At 45.2% G+C, this 19,855-nt stretch overlaps 1 protein-coding gene across 2 annotated transcripts in view; it reads right to left on the bottom strand.

The window, feature by feature from the left end:
* The window catches only part of UBE2D1 (ubiquitin conjugating enzyme E2 D1), a 33,655-nt gene extending 18,440 nt beyond the window's left edge, over positions 1 to 15,215 (bottom strand). The window contains exon 1 of one of the 2 annotated variants that reach the window (XM_056529954.1): positions 14,881 to 15,215. In XM_056529954.1, coding sequence (XP_056385929.1) covers positions 14,881 to 14,904 — 24 coding nt within the window. In that variant the 5' untranslated portion in view covers positions 14,905 to 15,215. Of the gene's footprint in view, positions 1 to 14,561; positions 14,598 to 14,880 lie in introns of those variants that run through there. The other variant, XM_056529955.1, reaches the window with a different exon arrangement.
* Between the last annotated feature and the right edge of the window lie 4,640 nt (positions 15,216 to 19,855).

Genomic DNA, 19,855 nt, shown 5'->3' with positions numbered 1-19,855 from the left:
CCAACCAGGGTGCCTCCAGCTGTGGCCAAACTACAGCTCCCAGCATGCCCGGACAGCCAAAGGCTGTCCGGGCATGCTGGGAGTTGTAGTTTGACCACAGCTGGAGGCACCCTGGTTGGGAAACACTGGTCTAGACAGTCTTTGGGACAGGTCAGGCCAAGGCAGATTTGCTCTGATTCACTGGAAAAGTCATATAGGTGAATACTTAAAGGGGTACTCCACTCGGAAATGTTTTTTAATTTTTTTTAAATCAACTGATGACGGAAAGTTAAAGGGTTACTCCGCTCCCCAGAGTCCAGAACATTGAGTTCTGAATACTGTGTGCGGGCTTCCGTGTTCACGCCTGCCCCCTCGAGACGTCACACTCCAATATTCAAGTCTATGGGAGGGGGCGTGACGGCCGCCGCGCCCCCTTCCCATAAACTTTCATTGAGGGGGCAGGCAGTGACGTAACGAGGGGGCGGGCGTGAACGCGGAAGCCCGCACACAGCGTTCAGAACTCAATGTTCCGGACGCTGGGGAAGAGGAATAACCCTTTAACACAGATTTGTATATTACTTCTATTAAAAAAAATCTTAATCCTTCTAGTACTTCTAAGCTTCTGTATGCTCCACAGGAAGTTCTTTTCTTTTTGAATTTCTTTTCTATCTGACCACAGTGCTCTCTGCTGACACCTCTGTCCATGTCAGGAACTGTCCAGAACAGGATAGGTTTGCTATGTATGGGGATTTGCTCCTACTCTGGACAGTTCCTAAAGTGGTCAGAGGTGTCAGTAGAGAGCACTGTGGTCAGACAGAAAGAAAATTCAAAAAGATAAGAACTTCCTGCGGAGCATACAGCAGCTGATAAGTACTAGAAGGATTAGGATTTTTTAATAGAAGTAATTTACAAATCCGTTTGACTTTCTGTCATCAGTTGATTTAAATGTTTTTCAGCGGTGTACCCCTTTAATCATATCATGCTTCTATTTCTAAATAATTTTAAGATCTCAGCTTTCTGGCAATGAATGGAAATGTCCAAAGCTGAAAAGCCAATCTAAAAACGTACTGCCCACACAGCTAAACGGCTCTGTGGGGTCTCTGTGGGGTAATGAATACAGTACACATTTAAAGAGAGTTCTAGGAATAAAAAAAAAAAGGGGATAGATGACCCATGTGTGAACAAAACCCTTAGCATTCATACAGTGGTGTCCAGAATAGAAGCAAAATGTGGGCGAATGGCAAAATATTTGAGGCCAAAGATTTCTTAGCTAAACTTCTAAGACTACAAAACAAATCCAAGGATATATTTTCTCCACACCCTGAACCATTGTCCACATATGAAAACAAGTAAACCTGATTATTATTTTGGCTGCCAACACAACTTGTTCCAAGTGAATGAGCATCTATCATCTGGACTGTAGAAGTGGGCTGTGTGCCCAGATGTAAGCCCTCCAGTCTAGGCCTCTATGTATTGGTTACACCCCGTCTCAGATTAAGGAAACATATTCTAGTCCATCTATGATTATCCCAGATGTAACCAGAGTGTGTATAAAAAGTCATTCTTCATAGAAGAGTCTCAGATGGGATATAAAAAGTGACTGGTCTGGGAAAAGCATTCTGAGAAATTCCCTGACATATTAAAAGGAATTCCCCTACCAGCCATCAAATTCCCCATGCCATGCCTCCATAGTAAATACATCTTAGCATCAATTCTGCTGTGAAATTCCATTTTCTTTATGTAGTAACGTCCTCAAAGTGTTCTCTCCCAAGCAAGTGTATGAGCAGATAACTGTGGGCCGTGCTTCTCATGTTACCCGTTTGCATTACTATCCCCTGGTATTACTTACAGTGATGCATGGTGAAGGATCAAGGCACAGGAGCACAATGACAAAGTGAGTACTAGGATTATTAGGAAATTGCTTATAATGCAATTCCCAGATATCCAAAAGCATGTCTAAACTCAAGCTTCAGTGTAAAGGCCTCTAAGGTTCTGCCACAATGACCTGTCATGGCTTGTGTATCAAACATTGTAAAGATGTGATTGGTAGTGACCCAACAGATGGAACTCCTCTAACAGCCTTAAGAATAAGGGGGTCATGGGCAATAATAATAGTCACAAGACAGACAGTTAGGCAGATAGCACCCCTGGTTTCCACTAGACCTTAATTCAAGGTAGGGTTACACCAATTAATTGATATAATCCCTTAAAAATCCATAAGTAGGGATGCACCGAAATTCGGCCACCGAAAACTATCAGACGAAAATGCCCCTTTCGGCGGGTGAATTTTCAACCGATAATTTCGGCGGGCATGACATTACCCTTTCCCGACCCATAACATACATATACATAATGGACCGGGTGAGGACGTGACGCGGGCTGCTGGACGGGTCCGCGTCATAACAGGGAGATGCTGCTGCTATCAGCAGCTGCCATCTGCCTGTAATGAGGGATATCAGAGATTGTTCCGCTGTCCGTCATTTGACTGGTTGCCACAGTGTATGGCGCAGGCTCCTGACTTGAGCCCGCACCATAACCGCCGGCCCCCTGCTGATTCTTGTAGCAGGGGGCCGCAGCTAATAGCCGACATGCGGCACGGGCGGCTATTAACCCTTTAGATTGCCGCTGTCAAAGCTGACAGTGGCATCTAAAGGGTGCTTTAAACACTCCCTGGTGGTTCAGTGGGGTGGATCGTCCCCCCATGCAGCGCGGTTGCAGGGGGAGCAATCCCCTGTGGAGGTAGCCAGAGGGCTTACCTCTGCATCATTGAGGTCTGTGGATCTTCACTTGATTGAGCCTGGCTAAGCAGGCTCAACCAAATGATCACAGAGCACACAGATCAATGGGGTTCTATGGAACTCCATTGATCTGTATGAGGAGTCTAATTATTTCCCCTGTTAAAAGTCCCTTAAGGGGACTAATAAAAGTTTAAATCACCCTCCTTTTCCGATTTTCCCATATCCAAAATATTAAAAAATATATATTTGGTATCGCCACGTGCGGAATTGTCCCAATTATTAGATTATTTTGTTTCTGATCGTGCGTGTGAATGGCGTAAACTGTCAGCAAGTTCCCAGTGGAAAGGAGTTCAAACAGGGGTCACTTACTTTTTTTGGTCCATCAGCCGCCGAGTTATGCCCCTGTAAAGTTCCTTTCTTCAGTTTAGGACTAGCGCTTTGAAGGCGGGACTCCCGCCGGCCGTCTGCTTCAGTCTCCTGCACTGAAGTTTCTATGCCCGCCCCCCGTTGTTTGAATATTAATTATCTTCAACTTCAAGTCCTAGTGACGTGGAGTAGCATATCCCTTGAGCGCATGATGCTGTGTGTACGTTGATACTGAAGCTTCGCTACTCCCGACTTCCTGGTGTAGCGAGGGACCGGCGCATGCGCAGAGGCACTGCGCAAAGCTAGAGCAGTACGCAGAGCTCTCATGTCATCAGGACATGTGAGCTGGGAAAAATCTTTATGTGCATGCGCTCTGCAAACAGAGCACTGGGCTAAGGGGATATGTGACTCCACGTCACTAGGACGTGAAGTTAAAGATAACGAATATTCAAATAACGGGGGGGGGGGGGGGGGCACAGAAACTTCAGTGACGGAGGCCGAAGAAGATGGCAGACAGGGGTCCTGCCTTGAAAGCGCCAATCATATACTGAAGAAAGGAACTTTACAGGGGCATAACTCGACAGCTAATGAAAAGTAAGTGACCCCTGTATGAACTCCTGTTCACCCACACTATAACCCTGTGTTTTGGTTTAGTGTGTGTGAACTTGCTGACCGTTTTCCTTTAAATGCAAAAATTGCTGATTTTGGACACCTCACATCCCCCAAAAAAAGTAATAAAATCTAACAAAAACTACATTTTAAGAAAAGGGTGCGGGGCAATGAATTTTCAGTTTCCGTTTTTTGGCCAAGCACAGCCTAAATTTTTGGTTTTGTCCCAAAATTTCCCCTTTGGTGCATCCCTATCCATAAGTAAAATTGTTGGCAACGATTTCCATTATTGATTGGTGAGTAGTTTGGGGCATGGCCTCTGTCACTGGGGGAATTACCTAGCAACTAATAGACACTTCTGCTCTGTGGCATGTGCGGCCTACCTGTAGCACTAAGACCACGGCATGGAGGGCGGTCTGGAAGCAGGACCCAGTGTCATCAGTGAGTCACAAGAAGCCTTCTCTACAGACACCTGCCAGAAGCTCCCTTGTGTCCTGGTACAGGGAGGATGGCCAATGTCTATAAACTGCTCCTTCTCCCCTGCAGCTCATAGGTCCCGCTTATAGGTTATCCCTTAAGGTGCTCTCCCCTCTATTTCTCTCCTGTTAACCCTTCCTTCAGGTGTTGTCCCCTCTCTTTCCTGTCAACCCTTCAGGTGCTGTCCCCTTTCTTATAACAACTGAGCAGCAGTATGACACTCTGGACCCTGACATCCAGAGTATCATACTGCTGCTCAGCCAATCACTGGCTGTAGTGATGTCCGTCTCAGCTAGTAATTGGCTCAGTGGCAGTATGATACACTGGGCCTCAACGTCACTCTGGGCTCTAGGGTCACACTGCAGCTCAGGAGGGGGGGGGGAATCAAAATTGGAGACTGGAGGAGGACACCAGAGGTACTGCAGAAGTGCTGAAGGTGAGTAGACTTTTTTTTTTTTTTTTTTTTTTTTTTTAATACTGTAGAATGGGCATTGTTATATAAAGAAAAGTGTGGTCTGTGGCACTTTAAGGGCACTTCCAGCCCCTACAACCTACATCACCTCTCCCCATCATATACACTTACACAAATATATCTTTATGGGACATTTACAGAAGAATGGAGTGTGTTCACAGCATGCTGCCTTTGGCTGAGCAACATCACATGCAGAGGAGCAGACAGGGAATAAATAAAAAACAGTAGGTTCTGTAGACTTATGTTCTGTACAGCAATGTTCTACAGCAGCTCTGAGTGGGAAACTGTCAGGAGTGGAAGGGGAGTAGGTTGTGATAAAGAGATGAGGAACGCAATGCATTCTGGGAATTGTAATATTGAGCAACTGCTCAACCAGGAGGTTACATTTCTGACATGGTAGGGCAAAGGACTACAGATGCACAAAACAAGTGGATTTCTGTGGTTACTTCAGAATTGGGGCAGTCAGGTCAGGAATGCTATATGCTTCTGCAGAATTATAAAAAAAAAAATTTCCACTTGATGTTGGAGTACTCCTTTAAGGTCTAATCCCACACATGTATTCGCTTGGAAAAGGACACTAGCTGTACATTCAAGTATATGTGGAGATCCTAATTTAACAAAGTGTCAATGTACACATGGAACTTGCCGTCAAATTGTGATGTGAACGTGGCCCAAGCTGGATTCTTACATTGGGGCCTATATACACATACACAGCCATGGATGCTCTGTGTGCCTAAGCGTCATCAGAAAAGCTTCTCAGGGATAATACCTTCATATTTCAGGATGCATGGGTCATGCCATGATGTTTTTTTCTTACATGTGCCTCTAAAAATGCAGAGTCAAACACTGATCTAGTATACCCCGAAAGTAGTCTATGGCACTTTGCAACAAGGATCCATTATCCGCTTGTGTACACGGGCCCCTAGACAGAGGCTGCTTTTGTTCTCTACGTATAGTCAGCTGCTGCTCACTACCTGAGCTTTTTCTTCATAGTCTATTCTGTACTTATGTAAACTATGATACCTGGTGCTTTCACACTAGAGAAGTTTCCAGAGGCCTCACCTGCCTCTAGCTCAAGTACGTTCCTCATGGCTCATTGACTCACAAGCTGTTTAATAAATTTCCAAAAGTCCTTCAACCAGGAAACTGGCGTCTCTATCCGCGACTGTAATGATTTACAATCACTGCCTGCAAATCTATAGATGGATGAATCAGAGCAGATTCCTGGCCAGTCAGGGGTTACTCACCCCAGTGAATCACACCAAGTCATTGGAGCGAGAGTATATAACAGAAGTCAGCAATAAAGACTTGAGGAAACTATGCAGTATACCAGTGGTCTCCAACCTGCGGACCTCCAGATGTTGCAAAACTACAACTCCCAGCATGCCCGGACAGCCGTTGGCTGTCCGGGCATGCTGGGAATTGTAGTTTTGCAACATCTGGAGGTGCGCAGGTTGGAGACCACGGGCCTAGATCAGCCGTCTTCAAACTGTGGCCCTCCAGATGTTGCAAAACTACAACTCCCAGCATGCCCGGCATGCTGGGAATTGTAGTTTTGCAACATCTGGAGGTCTGCAGGTTGGAGAGCACTGCAGTATACAATACTACAGGGAATGGTTGCTATAGGTAACTGCAACAGAGTTTTCTTATTTTTCAGAGGCCTTTGCTTTTTTTCATTTTTAAAATCGGATTGGTTGCTATAGGCAACCGCACCATTCTTCCTCAACACAGGTTTTGATAACTCTGCCCCATTGTTTTTCTGCACGTGTCCTTGGAGGGAGAGCGTCTTGCCCCCTCTGTTTGCACTACACTCATTTGAGATTTTTAAGTACTTTGATTCGTTTTGGATCTCTATTTGGGTTTGCACTGTATTAGTGTTCTTTGCTTCTCTACATTTAAAAAGTAGGAATCGACCGATATTGATTTTTTAGGGCCGATACCGATAATCTGTGAACTTTCAAGCCGATAGCCGATAACTTATACAGATATTCCGGTATAAGTTATTGGCCATTTCTCCCCGGGCGCTTTAAATCAATGAACTGCAGCAGCTTTTGCGGGGCCAGAGACGGCCGCCACCCACTTCTCTCCCCCTGCCTGTCCTGGGGTCCTCCTGAGTCCAACCACCACCGCTGCTGCCCCCCCCCCTGCCTATCCTCTGGCCAGAGACCACCGCCTGCTTCTCTCCCCCTGCCTGTCCTGGGGTCCTCCTGAGTCCAACCACCGCCGCTGCCCCATTGCCTCCCCCATCCCCGGTTTTATAATTACCTGTTCCCGGGGTCCGCGCTATATCTGGCTTCGGCGGCGTCCTGAACTGTCACTGTGCGCACTGACACTGTGTTGCGGACGTCACTAGTCATTGTGCAGTGCACAGCAATAGCACAGGAGCCAGACATAGCACGGACCCCAGGAACAGGTAATTATAAAACCAGGGATGGGGGAGGCAATGGGGCAGCGACGGTGGCGTTCTCTGGCCGGGGCATAATCGGCAAGGTAATTGCCGATACAGATAACCTCCAAAATCGTGAGTATCGGCCAATAATATTGGCCAAACCGATAATCGGCCGATCCCTATTTAAAAGGGGTACTCTGCTGTTCAGCATTTGGAACAAACCGTTACGAACGCTGGAGACAGCGCCAGGAGCTCATGATGTCATAGGGTGGGGCGTGACATCACGAGTGGGCGCCGGCTCCAGCGTTCGGAACTGTTTGTTCCAAACGCTGAACAGCAGAGTACCCCTTTTAAATAGGGATCGGCCGATTATCGGTTTGGCCAATATTATTGGCCGATACTCACGATTTTGGAGGTTATCTGTATCGGCAATTACCTTGCCGATTATGCCCCGGCCAGAGAACGCCACCGTACCCCTTTAATTATTCCGTTTAGAAACACTTGGTTGCATTCCACAGAATTCATCGGATTGGTTGATTCCCCCCCCCCCCATTCTTTTGTGTATAACTAGTCATAAGACTGGAGAATATTATTAGCTACACATAAGCAGCATTTATTTTAAAGAGAGGCCTATGTGAAAATGCCAGAAAAATACAAATAAGTACCAGAAACCCTATAACATTGCATATGTGGAAATGTACCTTCTGATGTAATGCTGCAACGTGTCCCACTTTACAGGCAGGCAGAGGGATATGTCACGCTTCCATTAGGGAACTCTAAGGAAATGCTGATGATGTAACGGTCCATATATGGGATATTTATATAGTGTCCATATATGGACAATTACATCATCAGAGATTCCCCAGGGAAGCTAGTGAGTCCTGTCCTCCATTCACAGAATTAGTAATGTACAATGTGTGTTATTGGCCGTCAGCGGTAACACTGCTCTGAAGGTTCCTTACTGCCTAAGGAAGCTCCAGCGATATTGTCTATAAAGCACAGTGTCATCACAGGGCATCTGTTAAACAGATATATGACAGATGCCATGCTTTGGTCTTTATCACCAATACTATAATCAATTTATTGAAAATGATCCCGAGGTATTGAAGAGTTTACGGCACTATTCTGTGGTTTATTTTTTGCAATATAATCATGTATACAGACCAGATGAAGGCTACAAGGACACACTCTGCCTCCAGGCAAGGCTGGGTTCACACCACGTTTTTGCAATACAGTTCCCGTATCAGGTTTTTGATAAAAAACGGATTCCTCAAAACCGGACTAAACTGTATCAAAACGGGTGTACAAATTTTAACCTGTATACGGTTTGAAAAATAATGTCCGGTTACATCAGTTTTTTAAGGGGAAAAAAAATAAATAAATATGTTGTTAACTTTTCACTCCATTATGAATAAAGTTTCACTTGTTTGATTGAAATTCCAAGAAAAGAAAGAAAGAAGAAAAAAATGAACTTTCAATGTGCACTGCACATGTGCAAAGTAAAAAAAAAAAAAAAACGCACGGTGCAAACCAGATGGAATCGCATGCACATACTGTTCTGAATGGTTCCCATTGACTCCCATGTTAAAAAAATATATATGGTTTCAATACGGTTTTTCACCCAAACCAAAAACAGTGGTAGGCTATGGTTTTGGGTATGGGGAAAAAAAAATGGACAAAACTGTACAAGATGCAAAACTGACACAGCCTGATGCATCTTTTGGCATACGGTTTTCAATATGGTTCCATACGGTTTTCACATTGAAAACGTATACAGGAACTGTATTGCAAAACGTGGTGTGAACCCAGCCTTAGAATAGAGTCACCCCCATGGACACGTTTAGCATGTATTGTAGGGCTGAAATAAGACTTCAATGGGGCCTAATATCAGAAAGGAATGACCAATGTGTCACTCATACCAGTGTCCCGCATCACCTACCCGGCCATACAATAGTCCAAGATGCACAATTCTACACCTTATCATCATGTGACTTGGGGTGGGGAGTTTCCAGAGAGGGGCACAACAGGGAACTGGGGCAATATTTTACAATACAGCATATGGGATAGACGTATAAGTTATAGTTGGGTCCTGAAGTATTTATACTATCAGAATTTCACCTCTGTACATCACCACAATGGATCTGAAACAAAGCCATCAGTATGTGGCTAGAAGCGCAGATGTAAGCTTTAAAGGAGTAGTCCAGTGGTGAACCCAGTGGTGAACAACTTATCCCCTATCCTAAGGATAGGGGATAAGTTGCAGATCGCGGGGGGTCCCACCGCTGGGGCCCCCCACGATCTCCTGTACGGAGCCCCGATAGCCCGCGGGAAGGGGGTGTGTCGACCTCCGCACGAAGCGGCGGCCGACACGCCCCCTCAATACAACTCTATGGCAGAGCTGAAGCGCTGCCTTCGGCAATCTCCGGCTCTGCCATAGAGATGCATTGAGGGGGCGTGTCGGACGCCGCTTCTTTATCTGGCCGGAGAGCCTGGCCCCCGTACAGAAAGATCGCAGGGGTCCCAGCAGTCGGACCCCCGCGATCTCAAACTTATCCCCTATCTTTAGGATAGGGGATAAGTTTTTCACCACTGGACTACCCCTTTAATTCAGAGGGTTACCAAACAGAAGACATTAAAGGGGTACTCCAGAAGAAAACTTTTTTTCTTTAAATCAACTGATGCCAGAAAGTTAAACAGATTTGTAAATTACTTCTATTAAAAAATCTTAATCCTTCCAGAACATAAAGTTTTCCACCGGAGTAGCCCTTTAACCCTTTAGGAATTACAGCCCCTCCGTTTTCCCCGGCACATAAATAAATACAAGGATTACTATAAATACCTGGATGCAGTTACTGTGTAACTCGAGCCTCACCCTGTGCATGTGGTTTATCTGTGTAAAATATCTCTCAATGGATGAAAATTTATTTATTTCTTTTTATTTTAGGGGGGGGGGGGGGGGGGGGGGGGGACAACAAAACTTATGATGCTTGAAATGCTAACCATTTACACACCTGTATTTTAGACAGCACTATTAACCTCTTCCCACCCTACTATGTAACATGACATCATAGGTGGAACCCTATTAACTAGGGATCGACCGATTATTGGTATGGCCGATATTATCGGCCGATAATCACGATTTTGGGCATTATCGGTACCTGCAATTACCTTGCCGATAAGCCGATAATGCCCCGCCCCCCACACCGCGACCGCCACCCCCCACCGTGATGCTGGGCGGTATACCGGTATGGATTTTTGCCCATACCGCTATACCGGTCGGGCCCCTCCCCCACCCTCCGAGTCAATAAAAAAATTAAACTTACCCGTAATGGGGGTGGTCCGGGCCATCCATCGTTCCTGTAGTGTCCGGGGGCGTTCCAGGTGAAGGGTGAACCGATCCGGGCTGTACTTCTCCGGCGGTCATCTTCTCCACTCCGGGCAGGCTCCGGCCTAGTACACTGCATAGACGCCGTACGCCGTGACGTCAGGTGCGTCGCTGCGCAGCGGCGTCTATACAGCGTACTAGGCCGGAGCCTGCCCGGAGTGGAGAAGATGACCGCCGGAGAAGAAGGACAGCCCGGATCGGTTCACCCTTCACCTGGAACGCCCCCGGACACTACAGGAAGGATGGATGGCCCGGACCACCCTGACAGGCACAGGCAGGGGGAGAGAAGCGGGTGGCGGCGGCAGCCTATGGCCCCACAAAAGCCAATGCAGTGCATTGATTTAAAGCGCCTGCTTTAAATCAATGACCTGCAGCGGTGTCGCGGGGGTTAAATAGCCGATAACTTATACCGGAATATCGGTATAAGTTATCGGCTATCGGCCCTAACCTCCACCGATTATCGGTATCGGCCCTAAAAAACCGATATCGGTCGATCCCTACTATTAACACTTTGTGACATAACAGTGTAGCATAAGGATCAGAAGCAGAGGTCACATCACCACCAGTGGGTACAAACTGTAATGGTAGTGATAAGATTAGGCTGGGTTCACACCACGTTTTTGTAATACATTTCCCGTATACCTTTTCCATTTGAAAACCGTACAGAACCACATTGAAAACCGTATGCACTGACTCTCCATTGAAAACCGTATTCCAAAAGATGCATCAGGTTGTAACCATTTTGAATCATGTAAGGCTTTGTCATTTTTTTTTTCCCGTACCAAAAACCGCAGCCTACCACTGTTTTTGGTCCGGGTGAAAAAACGTATACTTTTTTTTTTTTCCTTTTTCAACATGGGAGTCAATGGGAATCGTATGTGTGTACGGTTCCATACGGTTTTCACAATACGATTTTTGACTTTGCAGTTTTTTTTTCTTGGAATTTCAATCAAACAAGTAAAACTTTATTCATAATGGAATAAAAAGTTAAAAACGTATATGATTTTTTCTTAAAAAACTGATGCAACCGGACATCATTTTTCAAACTGTATACGGATTAAAATTTGTAAATGTTTTGATACAATTTAGGCTGCATTCACACCACGTTTTTCCATACCGTTCCCGTATATGTTTCAATTTGAAAACTGTACGGAACAGTATTGAAAACCGTATGCATTGACTCTCCATTGAAAACCGTATGCCAAAAGATGCATCCAGTTGTGTCCGTTCTGCATCCTGTATGGTTTTGTCAGTTTTTTTTTCCCCGTACCTAAAACCGCAGCCTACCACGGTTTTTGGTCCGGGTGAAAAACCGTATTGAAACGTATACTTTTTTTTTTTACATGGGAGTCAATGGGAACAGTACAGAACCGTATGTGCGTATGGTTCTATCCGGTTTTCACCGCTCGGTTTTTTACTTAGAACAGTTATTTTCTTGGAATTTTTAATCAAACAAGTAAAACTTTATTCATAATGGAATAAAAAGTGAAAAACCTAGACTTTTTTCTCTTAAAAAAAACTGATACAACTGGACATTATTTTTCAAACCGTATACAGTTTAAAATGTGTACACAGGTTTTGATACAGTTTAGCCCGGTTTTGAGGAATCCGTTTGTTTGTTTTTGTTTTTTTTTAATCAAAAACCTGATACGGGAACTGTAATGCAAAAACGTGGTGTGAACCCAGCCAAACTGATCCTGAGCTAGGGTCGAAAACAACAACAGCATCAAAGGGGTTAGAGGAAGTGATCTCTCCATCACCCGATTGGAACAACATTATAGCCACAGGATGACATCACAATGGACAACAGTTCTAACCCATAATTCCTCAGTGTATATGATTAGAGATGAGCGAACTTACAGTAAATTTGATTCGTCGCGAACTTCTCGGCTCGGCAGTTGATGGCTTTTCCTGTATAAATTAGTTCAGCTTTCAGGTGCTCCCGTGGGCTGGAAAAGGTGGATACAGTCCTAGGAGACTCTTTCCTAGGACTGTATCCACCTTTTCCAGCCCACCGGAGCACCGGAAAGCTGAACTAATTTATGCAGGATAAGTCATCCACTGCCAAGCCGAGAAGTTCGTGACGAATCAAATTTACTGTCAGTTCGCTCATCTGTGACATCACTGTGTGCCTCATCCCCTTTTCTTTTATTCTGTTACTTTACAGTTTATTATCTCTGTAATAGGACATAATAGATACAATAAATCCATTGAGGTCACACTACAGAGATAAAACTTTGATGTAACATTACAGCAGTGTTTTCCAACCAGGGTGACTTCAGCTGTTGCAAAACTACAACTCCCAGCATGCCCGGACAGCCGAAGGCTGTCCGGGCATGCTGGGAGTTGTAGTTTTGCAACAGCTGGAGGCACCCTGGTTGGAAAACACTGCATTACAGGTACAATAAAGACAGTGCTGGTCAATGACTGTGTTCACTATCCCTGTACTGTGCGTGAGTATCTGTTATATAATGGTAGATAGAAATAATTAGTTTGTCTATTGGTAGATTGGCTGTGCGGGCATGCTGGGAGGTGTAGTTCTGCAACATGTGGAAGGAAACCATTGGAGACCATTGTCCTAAATGATATTACTAGGTAGTGGCTCCTGGTCTGATCATGCATTAAAGGGGTATTCCAGTGGGAAAAAAGAAACTTCATATGAACTGGCTCCAGAAAGTTATACAGATTTGTAAATTACTTTATTTAAAAAAAATCTTAATCCTACCAGTACTTACCAGCTGCTGAAGTTGAGTTGTTCTTTTCAGCCTGACCACAGTGCTCTCTGCTGACACTTCTGTCTGTCTTAGGAACTGTCCAGAGCAGGAGTAAATCCCCATATCAAACCTCTCCTTCTCTGGACAGTTCCGGAGACAGACAGAGGTGTCAGCAGAGAGCAATGTGGTCAGGCTGAAAAGAACAACTCCACTTCAGCAGCTGATAAGTACTGGTAGGATTAAGATTTCTTTTTTTTTAAATAGAAGTAATTTACAAGTCTGCATAACTTTCTGGAGCCAGTTCATATGAAGTTTCTTTTTCCCCACTGGAATACCCCTTTAATGCATGATCAGACCAGGAGCCACTACCTAGTAATATCATTTAGGACAATGGTCTCCAATGGTTTCCTTCCACATGTTGCAGAACTACACCTCCCAGCATGCCCGCACAGCCAATCTACCAATAGACAAACTCATTATTTCTATCTACCAGTATATAACATTTCTATCAGATACTACGCACGGTACAGGGATAGTGAACACAGTCATGGACCAGCACTGTCTTTATTGTACCCGTCACGTGAGCGCATGCGCCGACCGAGCGCTCACATGACCAGCGCCGATGAATATGCAAATACAGCCAACGGGGGTCCGCCTCCAGCGTGCAATGCAGTGAAGATAGAAGAGGGTCTTCGATAGGACATAACTTCAGACCTAACGGTACGTATGATAGTAAGTGACCCCTCAACAGAATCCTCTTCACCCAAACTATAACCCAATGCCATGTTTCCCAACCAGGGTGCCTCCAGCTGTTGCAGAACTACAACTCCCAGACTGCCAATCTGTGCCAACCTGCCCCAGCATGGCTTAGAACCAAGTTTCCCAACCAGGGTGCCTCTAGCTGTTGCAAAACTACAACTCCCAGCATGCCCGGACAGCCGAAGGCTGTCCGGGCATGCTGGGAGTTGGAGTTTTACAACAGCTGGAGGCACCCTGGTTGGGAAACACTGACCCAGTGCATTGGTTTTTGTGTGGGTAAACAGGATAGCAGTTTTCCGACCCCCCCCCCCCCCCCCCCCCCCCCAAGATTTGGTTCTATACCTGTTGCAAAACTACAACTCCCAGTGAACCCAGACTAGCCTTCGGATGTACGGGCATGCTGGGAGTTGTAGTTTTGCAACAGCTGGAGGCACCCTGGTTGGGAAACACTGACCCAGTGCATTGGGTTTAGTGTGGGTAAACAGGATAGCAGTTTTCCTTTAAGGCAGAGACCCCCCCCAAGCTGTGGTTCTATACTGTTGCAAAACTACAACTCCCAGTGAACCCAGACTAGCCTTCGGATGTACGGGCATGCTGGAAGTTGTAGTTTTGCAACAGCTGGAGAACCACAGCTTGAAGGGATCACTGTCTTAGGGTAATGGAGAATGCTTACCCACTCTCAGGTCTAGATATCTGGCACTACCACACAGCCCTGGTATGAAGTGGCCATAGACTGGCACACAGTGGGGATATTGTTACTGCGGATTACGTCACATTAGTGCCAGGACAGCCTAGGAATAAAGGGCGGGGGTTCACCAGTCCTATAGACACATCCACACCCCCCAGCCAGCTCTAGGAGACATCCAGCTGTGCACAGAGTGCTCTGCCACAGGAGGGCGCTACAGCATAGCGATACTGGCTGAAAAGATGGATGGTGATGACAGAGCAGCACAGCAGGCGGCCTCCATTGTTTCCCCCCCAGTCTCACTTACTTTCTGTATCCTCTTCAGTGCCATGGAGCGGCTGAGTACGAGAGCGGAGGCTAAGACAGGACGCCGGGCTGTGGAGGGGAGCGCTCGGGAGACGCGGCCTGCTGTCACTGCGGCTCTTCTCTGCTGAGGAGGAAACGAGTCACTTGCGATAACTGCCCGGCGCGTATCCTGATTCACTGTGGGCGGAGCCTGGCGAAGAAGGGCGTGGCTTTCTTATTACTTTGTTGGGGGTTTTTTCTCCTTCTTTTAGTTGATGACGTCAGGTGCAGCATCTCGGGAAATGTAGTCCACGAGCGTTTTTTTTTTCCCCCTCTTTTTTTATTTCGACAACTAAACTTTATTGCAACAACAACAACAAAGAAATAAAACAGTGGCTGGCTGTATTTTGTCACCACAGCAAAGTATGAATAGCTAACATAGTGATGTATATTCTCTTTTGTCTTCAGAACACAGTTGCCTAGACAATATAAAGGATGCTAGCATATGTCTGGCAAGTATTTTAACCCCTTGGGGACCGAACACATTTTGACCCTAAGAACGAGAGAATTTTTTTTTTGCAAATATGACCACTGTCACTTTAAGCATTAATAACGTCGGGGTTGCTTTTACTCATCATTCTGATTCCGAGATTGTTTTTTCATGACATAGTCTACTATATGTTAATGGTAAATTTTCATAGATACTTGCATCATTTCTTGGTGAAAACTTCCAAAAATGTTTACACTAACATGTTCTTGTAATGCCATTTTGTTATTTTTTTTTAACAAGGGGTAAAAGGAGAAAAATCCACGCAAAATTTGTAACCCAATTTATCTCGAGTATGGCAATATCTCATATGTGGATGTAAAGTGCTCTGCGGGCACACAACATGGCTCAGGAGGGAAGGAGAAACTTTTGAGATTTTGGATAACAAATTTTGCCGTCATGGTTTTTGGGGGGCATGTTGCATTTAGGAAGCCCACATGGTGCAAGTACAGCTAAAAAAAAAAACTCCATATGGCACACTATTTGGGAAAATACACCCCTCAAGGAACGTAACAAGGGGTATAGTGAGCCTTAACTGAGCCTTAACACCTCACAGGTGTTTGACGGCTTTGCGTTGAAGTTGGATGTGAAAATGCAAAATTTGATTTTTCACACTAATCTGTTGGTGCTACCCAAAATGTTTCATTTTTACAAGGGATAATAGGAGAAAATGTCCCCAAAAATTTAAAACTGAGTATGGAAATACCTCATATGTGGACATAAAAAGCTCTGCGGGCAAACTACAATGCTCAGAAGGGAAGGAGCAAAACTTGGTATTTGGAAAGAGAATTTTGCTGAAACTGTTTTTGGAGGGCATGTTGCATTTAGAAAGCCTTCATAGTGCCAGAACACCCCAAAAAAAAAAAAATAACCCACATGGCATACTATTAGGGAAACTACACCGCTCAAGGAACGTAACAACATTTTTTTAAAATCAACTGGTGCTCTCTCCTGACACCTGCTGCCCGTGTCAGGAACTGTCCAGAGCAGCATAGGTTTGCAATGGGGATTTTCTCCTGCTCTGGACAGTTTCTGATACAGGCAGCAGATGTCAGCAGAGAGCACTGTGGACAAGACAAAAAAGAAATTCAAAAAGTATAGAATTTCCTCTGTAGCATACAGCTGCTAAAAAGTACTGGAAGGGTAAAGATTTTTTAATAGAAGTCATTTACAAATCTTTTCAACTTTCTGGCACCAGTTGATTTAAAAAAGAAGTTTTCCACCGGAGTACACTAAAATGCTGGTGTTACCCCAAATTTGTTATTTTCATAAGGGGTAATAGGAGAAAAAGCCCCCCCCCCAAAAAAAAATTTGTAACCCCATTTCTTCTGAGTATGGAAATACCCCATATATGGATGTAAACTGCTCTGCGGGCGCACCACAGGGCTCAGAAGAGAAGGAGCGACATTGAGCTTTTGGAGAAAGAATTTGGAAGGAATAAAAGTCGGGGCCATGCGCATTTACAAAGCCCCCACTGTGCCAGAACAATGGGAGAAAAACACATGACCCCATTTTATAAACTACACCTCTCACTGAATGTAATAAGGGGTGCAGTGAGCATCTACACCCTCTGGCATTTGACTGATCTTTGGAACAGTGGGCTGACCAAATAAAATATTAAATTTTTCCATTTCGGACCACTGTCCAAAAAATCTGTCAGACACCTGTGGGGTGTAAAATGCTCAGTGCACCCCTTGTTACATTACATGAGGGGTGTAGTTTCCAAAATGGGGTCACATGTGGGGCGTCCACTGTTCTGGCAGCATGGGGGCTTTGTAAACGCACATGGCTTTAAATTCCAGCCAAATTCTCTTTCCAAAAACCAAATTTTGCTCCTTCTCTTCTGAGCATTGTAGTGCACCTGCAGAGCACTTTACATCCACATATATGGGGTTACAATTTCGGTGGCTTTTTCTCCTATTATCCCTTGTGAAAATGAAAATTTTGGGGTAACACCAGCATTTTAGTGAAAAAAATCTAATTTCTCATTTTCATGTCCCACTTTAACGAAAGTTCGTCAAACACCTGTGGGGTGTTAAGCCTCACTGTACCCCTTTAACATGTGTAACTATCAGCCACCCCTGTGCAAATCATCAATTTAGGCCTCAAATGCACTAGTACTGTACTGTAGTAGAGCACTCTACGTCCATATGTGAGGTATTTCCGTACTCAGGAGAAATTGCGTTAGGGGGTCTTTTTATCCTTTTACCTCTTGTGAAAATAAAAAGTATGGGGCAACACCAGCATGTTACTGTAAAAAATTTAATTTTTTTACACTAACATGCTGGTGTAGCCCCCAACTTTTCCTTTTCATAAGGGGGTAAAAGGAGAAGCCCCCCAAAATTTGTAGTGCAATTTCTCCCGAGTACGGAAATACCCCATATGTGGCCCTAAACTGTTGCCTTGAAATACGACAGGGCTTCGAAGTGAGAGAGCGCCATGCGCACCTATGGCATGAATTAGGGATTTGTATAGGGGCGGACCCAGATGCGAGCATGGCGTTTGCCCCCTCCACCAAAAATACCCTATGGCAGTGTTTCCCAAACAGGGTGCCTCCAGCTGTTGCAAAACTACCAGCATAATTGGACAGTCAACGCCTGTCTGGCAATGTCGGAAGTTGTTGTTTGCTGGAAGCTCCATTTTTTACCCTTTATTTTGTGTAGTGTAGTGTTTCTAGGTTACATTCACACGGGCGGGGGTTCACAGCGAGTTTCTGGCTGGGAGTTTGAGCTGCGGCAGAAAATTTGCCACAGCTCAAACTTGCAGCGGGAAGCCCACTGTAAACCCCTGCACGTGTGATTGTACCCTGTACATTCACATGGGAGGGAGGGGGGAGGGTGCGCAAACCTCCAGCTGTTGCAAAACTACAACTCTCAGAATGCACTTACAGACGCTACATGCTGGGAGTTGTAGTTTTGCCACAGCTGGAGGCACATTGGATGGAAAAAACACTGAGTTACATAACGGGCTAAATCAGTGTTTCTCCACCAGTGTGCCTCCAGCTGTGGCAAAACTACAACTCCCAGAATTCACGGACTGTCAGTGCATGCTGGGAGTTGCAGTTTTGAAACAAATGGAGGCCCAAGGGTTGGGAAACACTGTGTTGGGTAACAGAACCTAACTCAGAGTTTTCCAACCAGTGTGCCTCCACTAGAACTCCCAGCATGTACTGACAGCTTAAGGGCATGCTTGGAGTTGTAGTTATGCAACAGCTGGAGGCACACAACTACAACTCCCAGACAGCCATTTGCTGTAGTTGTAGTTTTGCGGTTTAGAGACTTGCTGCACAGTGATCTCTAAACTGTTTTGTATCTTGCAAAACTACAAATCCCAGTGCTCTTCAAACTGTGGTCCTCCAGAGGCAAGACCACTTACCACAATCGCTGACGCACAACGTCCCTGCCGCCACCTGCCTCCAACCGCTGCCGTCCAATTATTGGTGCCCTCGGTGAGGGCAGGTAAGTTGTCTGGCACTTTTCCTCCTTCTCCCCTGCTCTGCCCATGCTTCCATCGGTGGGCAGAGCGAGGGAAATTAACTTTAATGCCCCCCCGCCCCTATCTGCCATTGGTCGGTTAGTCCTGACCTACCAATGGGAGGGGATAGGAGGAGGTGGCACCCCAGCCACGTCACTCCTATCCTTCAGGGTGATCGGCACTGTTTCTGACTTACATAGGTTTTGTTATATTTAACTACTTTTAAAAAAAATTATACATTTTTGTATGAAAATTGATGTGTTTAAAATTGTTCTTTTCTGACCCCTATAACTTATTTTTGGTATACGGGGAGGTATGAGGGCTAATTTTTTGTGCCATGGTTTTTAGTGGTACTATTTTTTGTTTTGATGGAACTTTTTGATCGCTTTTTATAAAAAAAAAAAAGAAATGGTGGTATAAGTAGCAACCAAAAATACGCAATTCTTGACTTTAGTATTTTTTTTGTGTTTATGCCATTGACCGTGCAAATTAAAGGGGTTATCCAGCATAAGGTGATTTTAGTACGTACCTGGCAGACAGTAATGGACATGCTTAGGAAGGATCTGCGCTTGTCTTGGGCTAAATGGCTATGCTGTGAGATTACCATAACACTGTGGCTAGCTTTCTGTGAACTTGTATTTCCTGTATTCTGTTTTCTTGTTTGCCTACAAATCCCATGATTCCATTTTTCTCCTTTCCACACATCAGCTACCCCACCCATTGAAACTAAATGAGCTGCTGACCTGTGGTCTTCAATCAGGGTGCCTACAGCTGTTGCATTAGTTGCAGATTGATCTCTCCCCCACCAAGCGATCCCTCCACCCATTGAAGCAGACAGGCTCCCTGTCATCAGCTGACTAGTGAGTCAGGTCTCGACCGCATTGCAAGCTTGGAAAAATCCGAGACAGCAGTCATTTTGTATGCTGCTAAAAATAAATATTGGGGGGGAAATCACATAAGAATTGTGAGAAACCCG

The sequence above is a fragment of the Hyla sarda genome, chromosome 7 (genome assembly GCF_029499605.1).
Source record: "Hyla sarda isolate aHylSar1 chromosome 7, aHylSar1.hap1, whole genome shotgun sequence".
NCBI lineage: Eukaryota > Metazoa > Chordata > Amphibia > Anura > Hylidae > Hyla > Hyla sarda.
The sequence above is the reverse complement of the archived record's forward strand: the minus strand, read 5'-3'. Positions and strand labels throughout refer to the sequence as shown.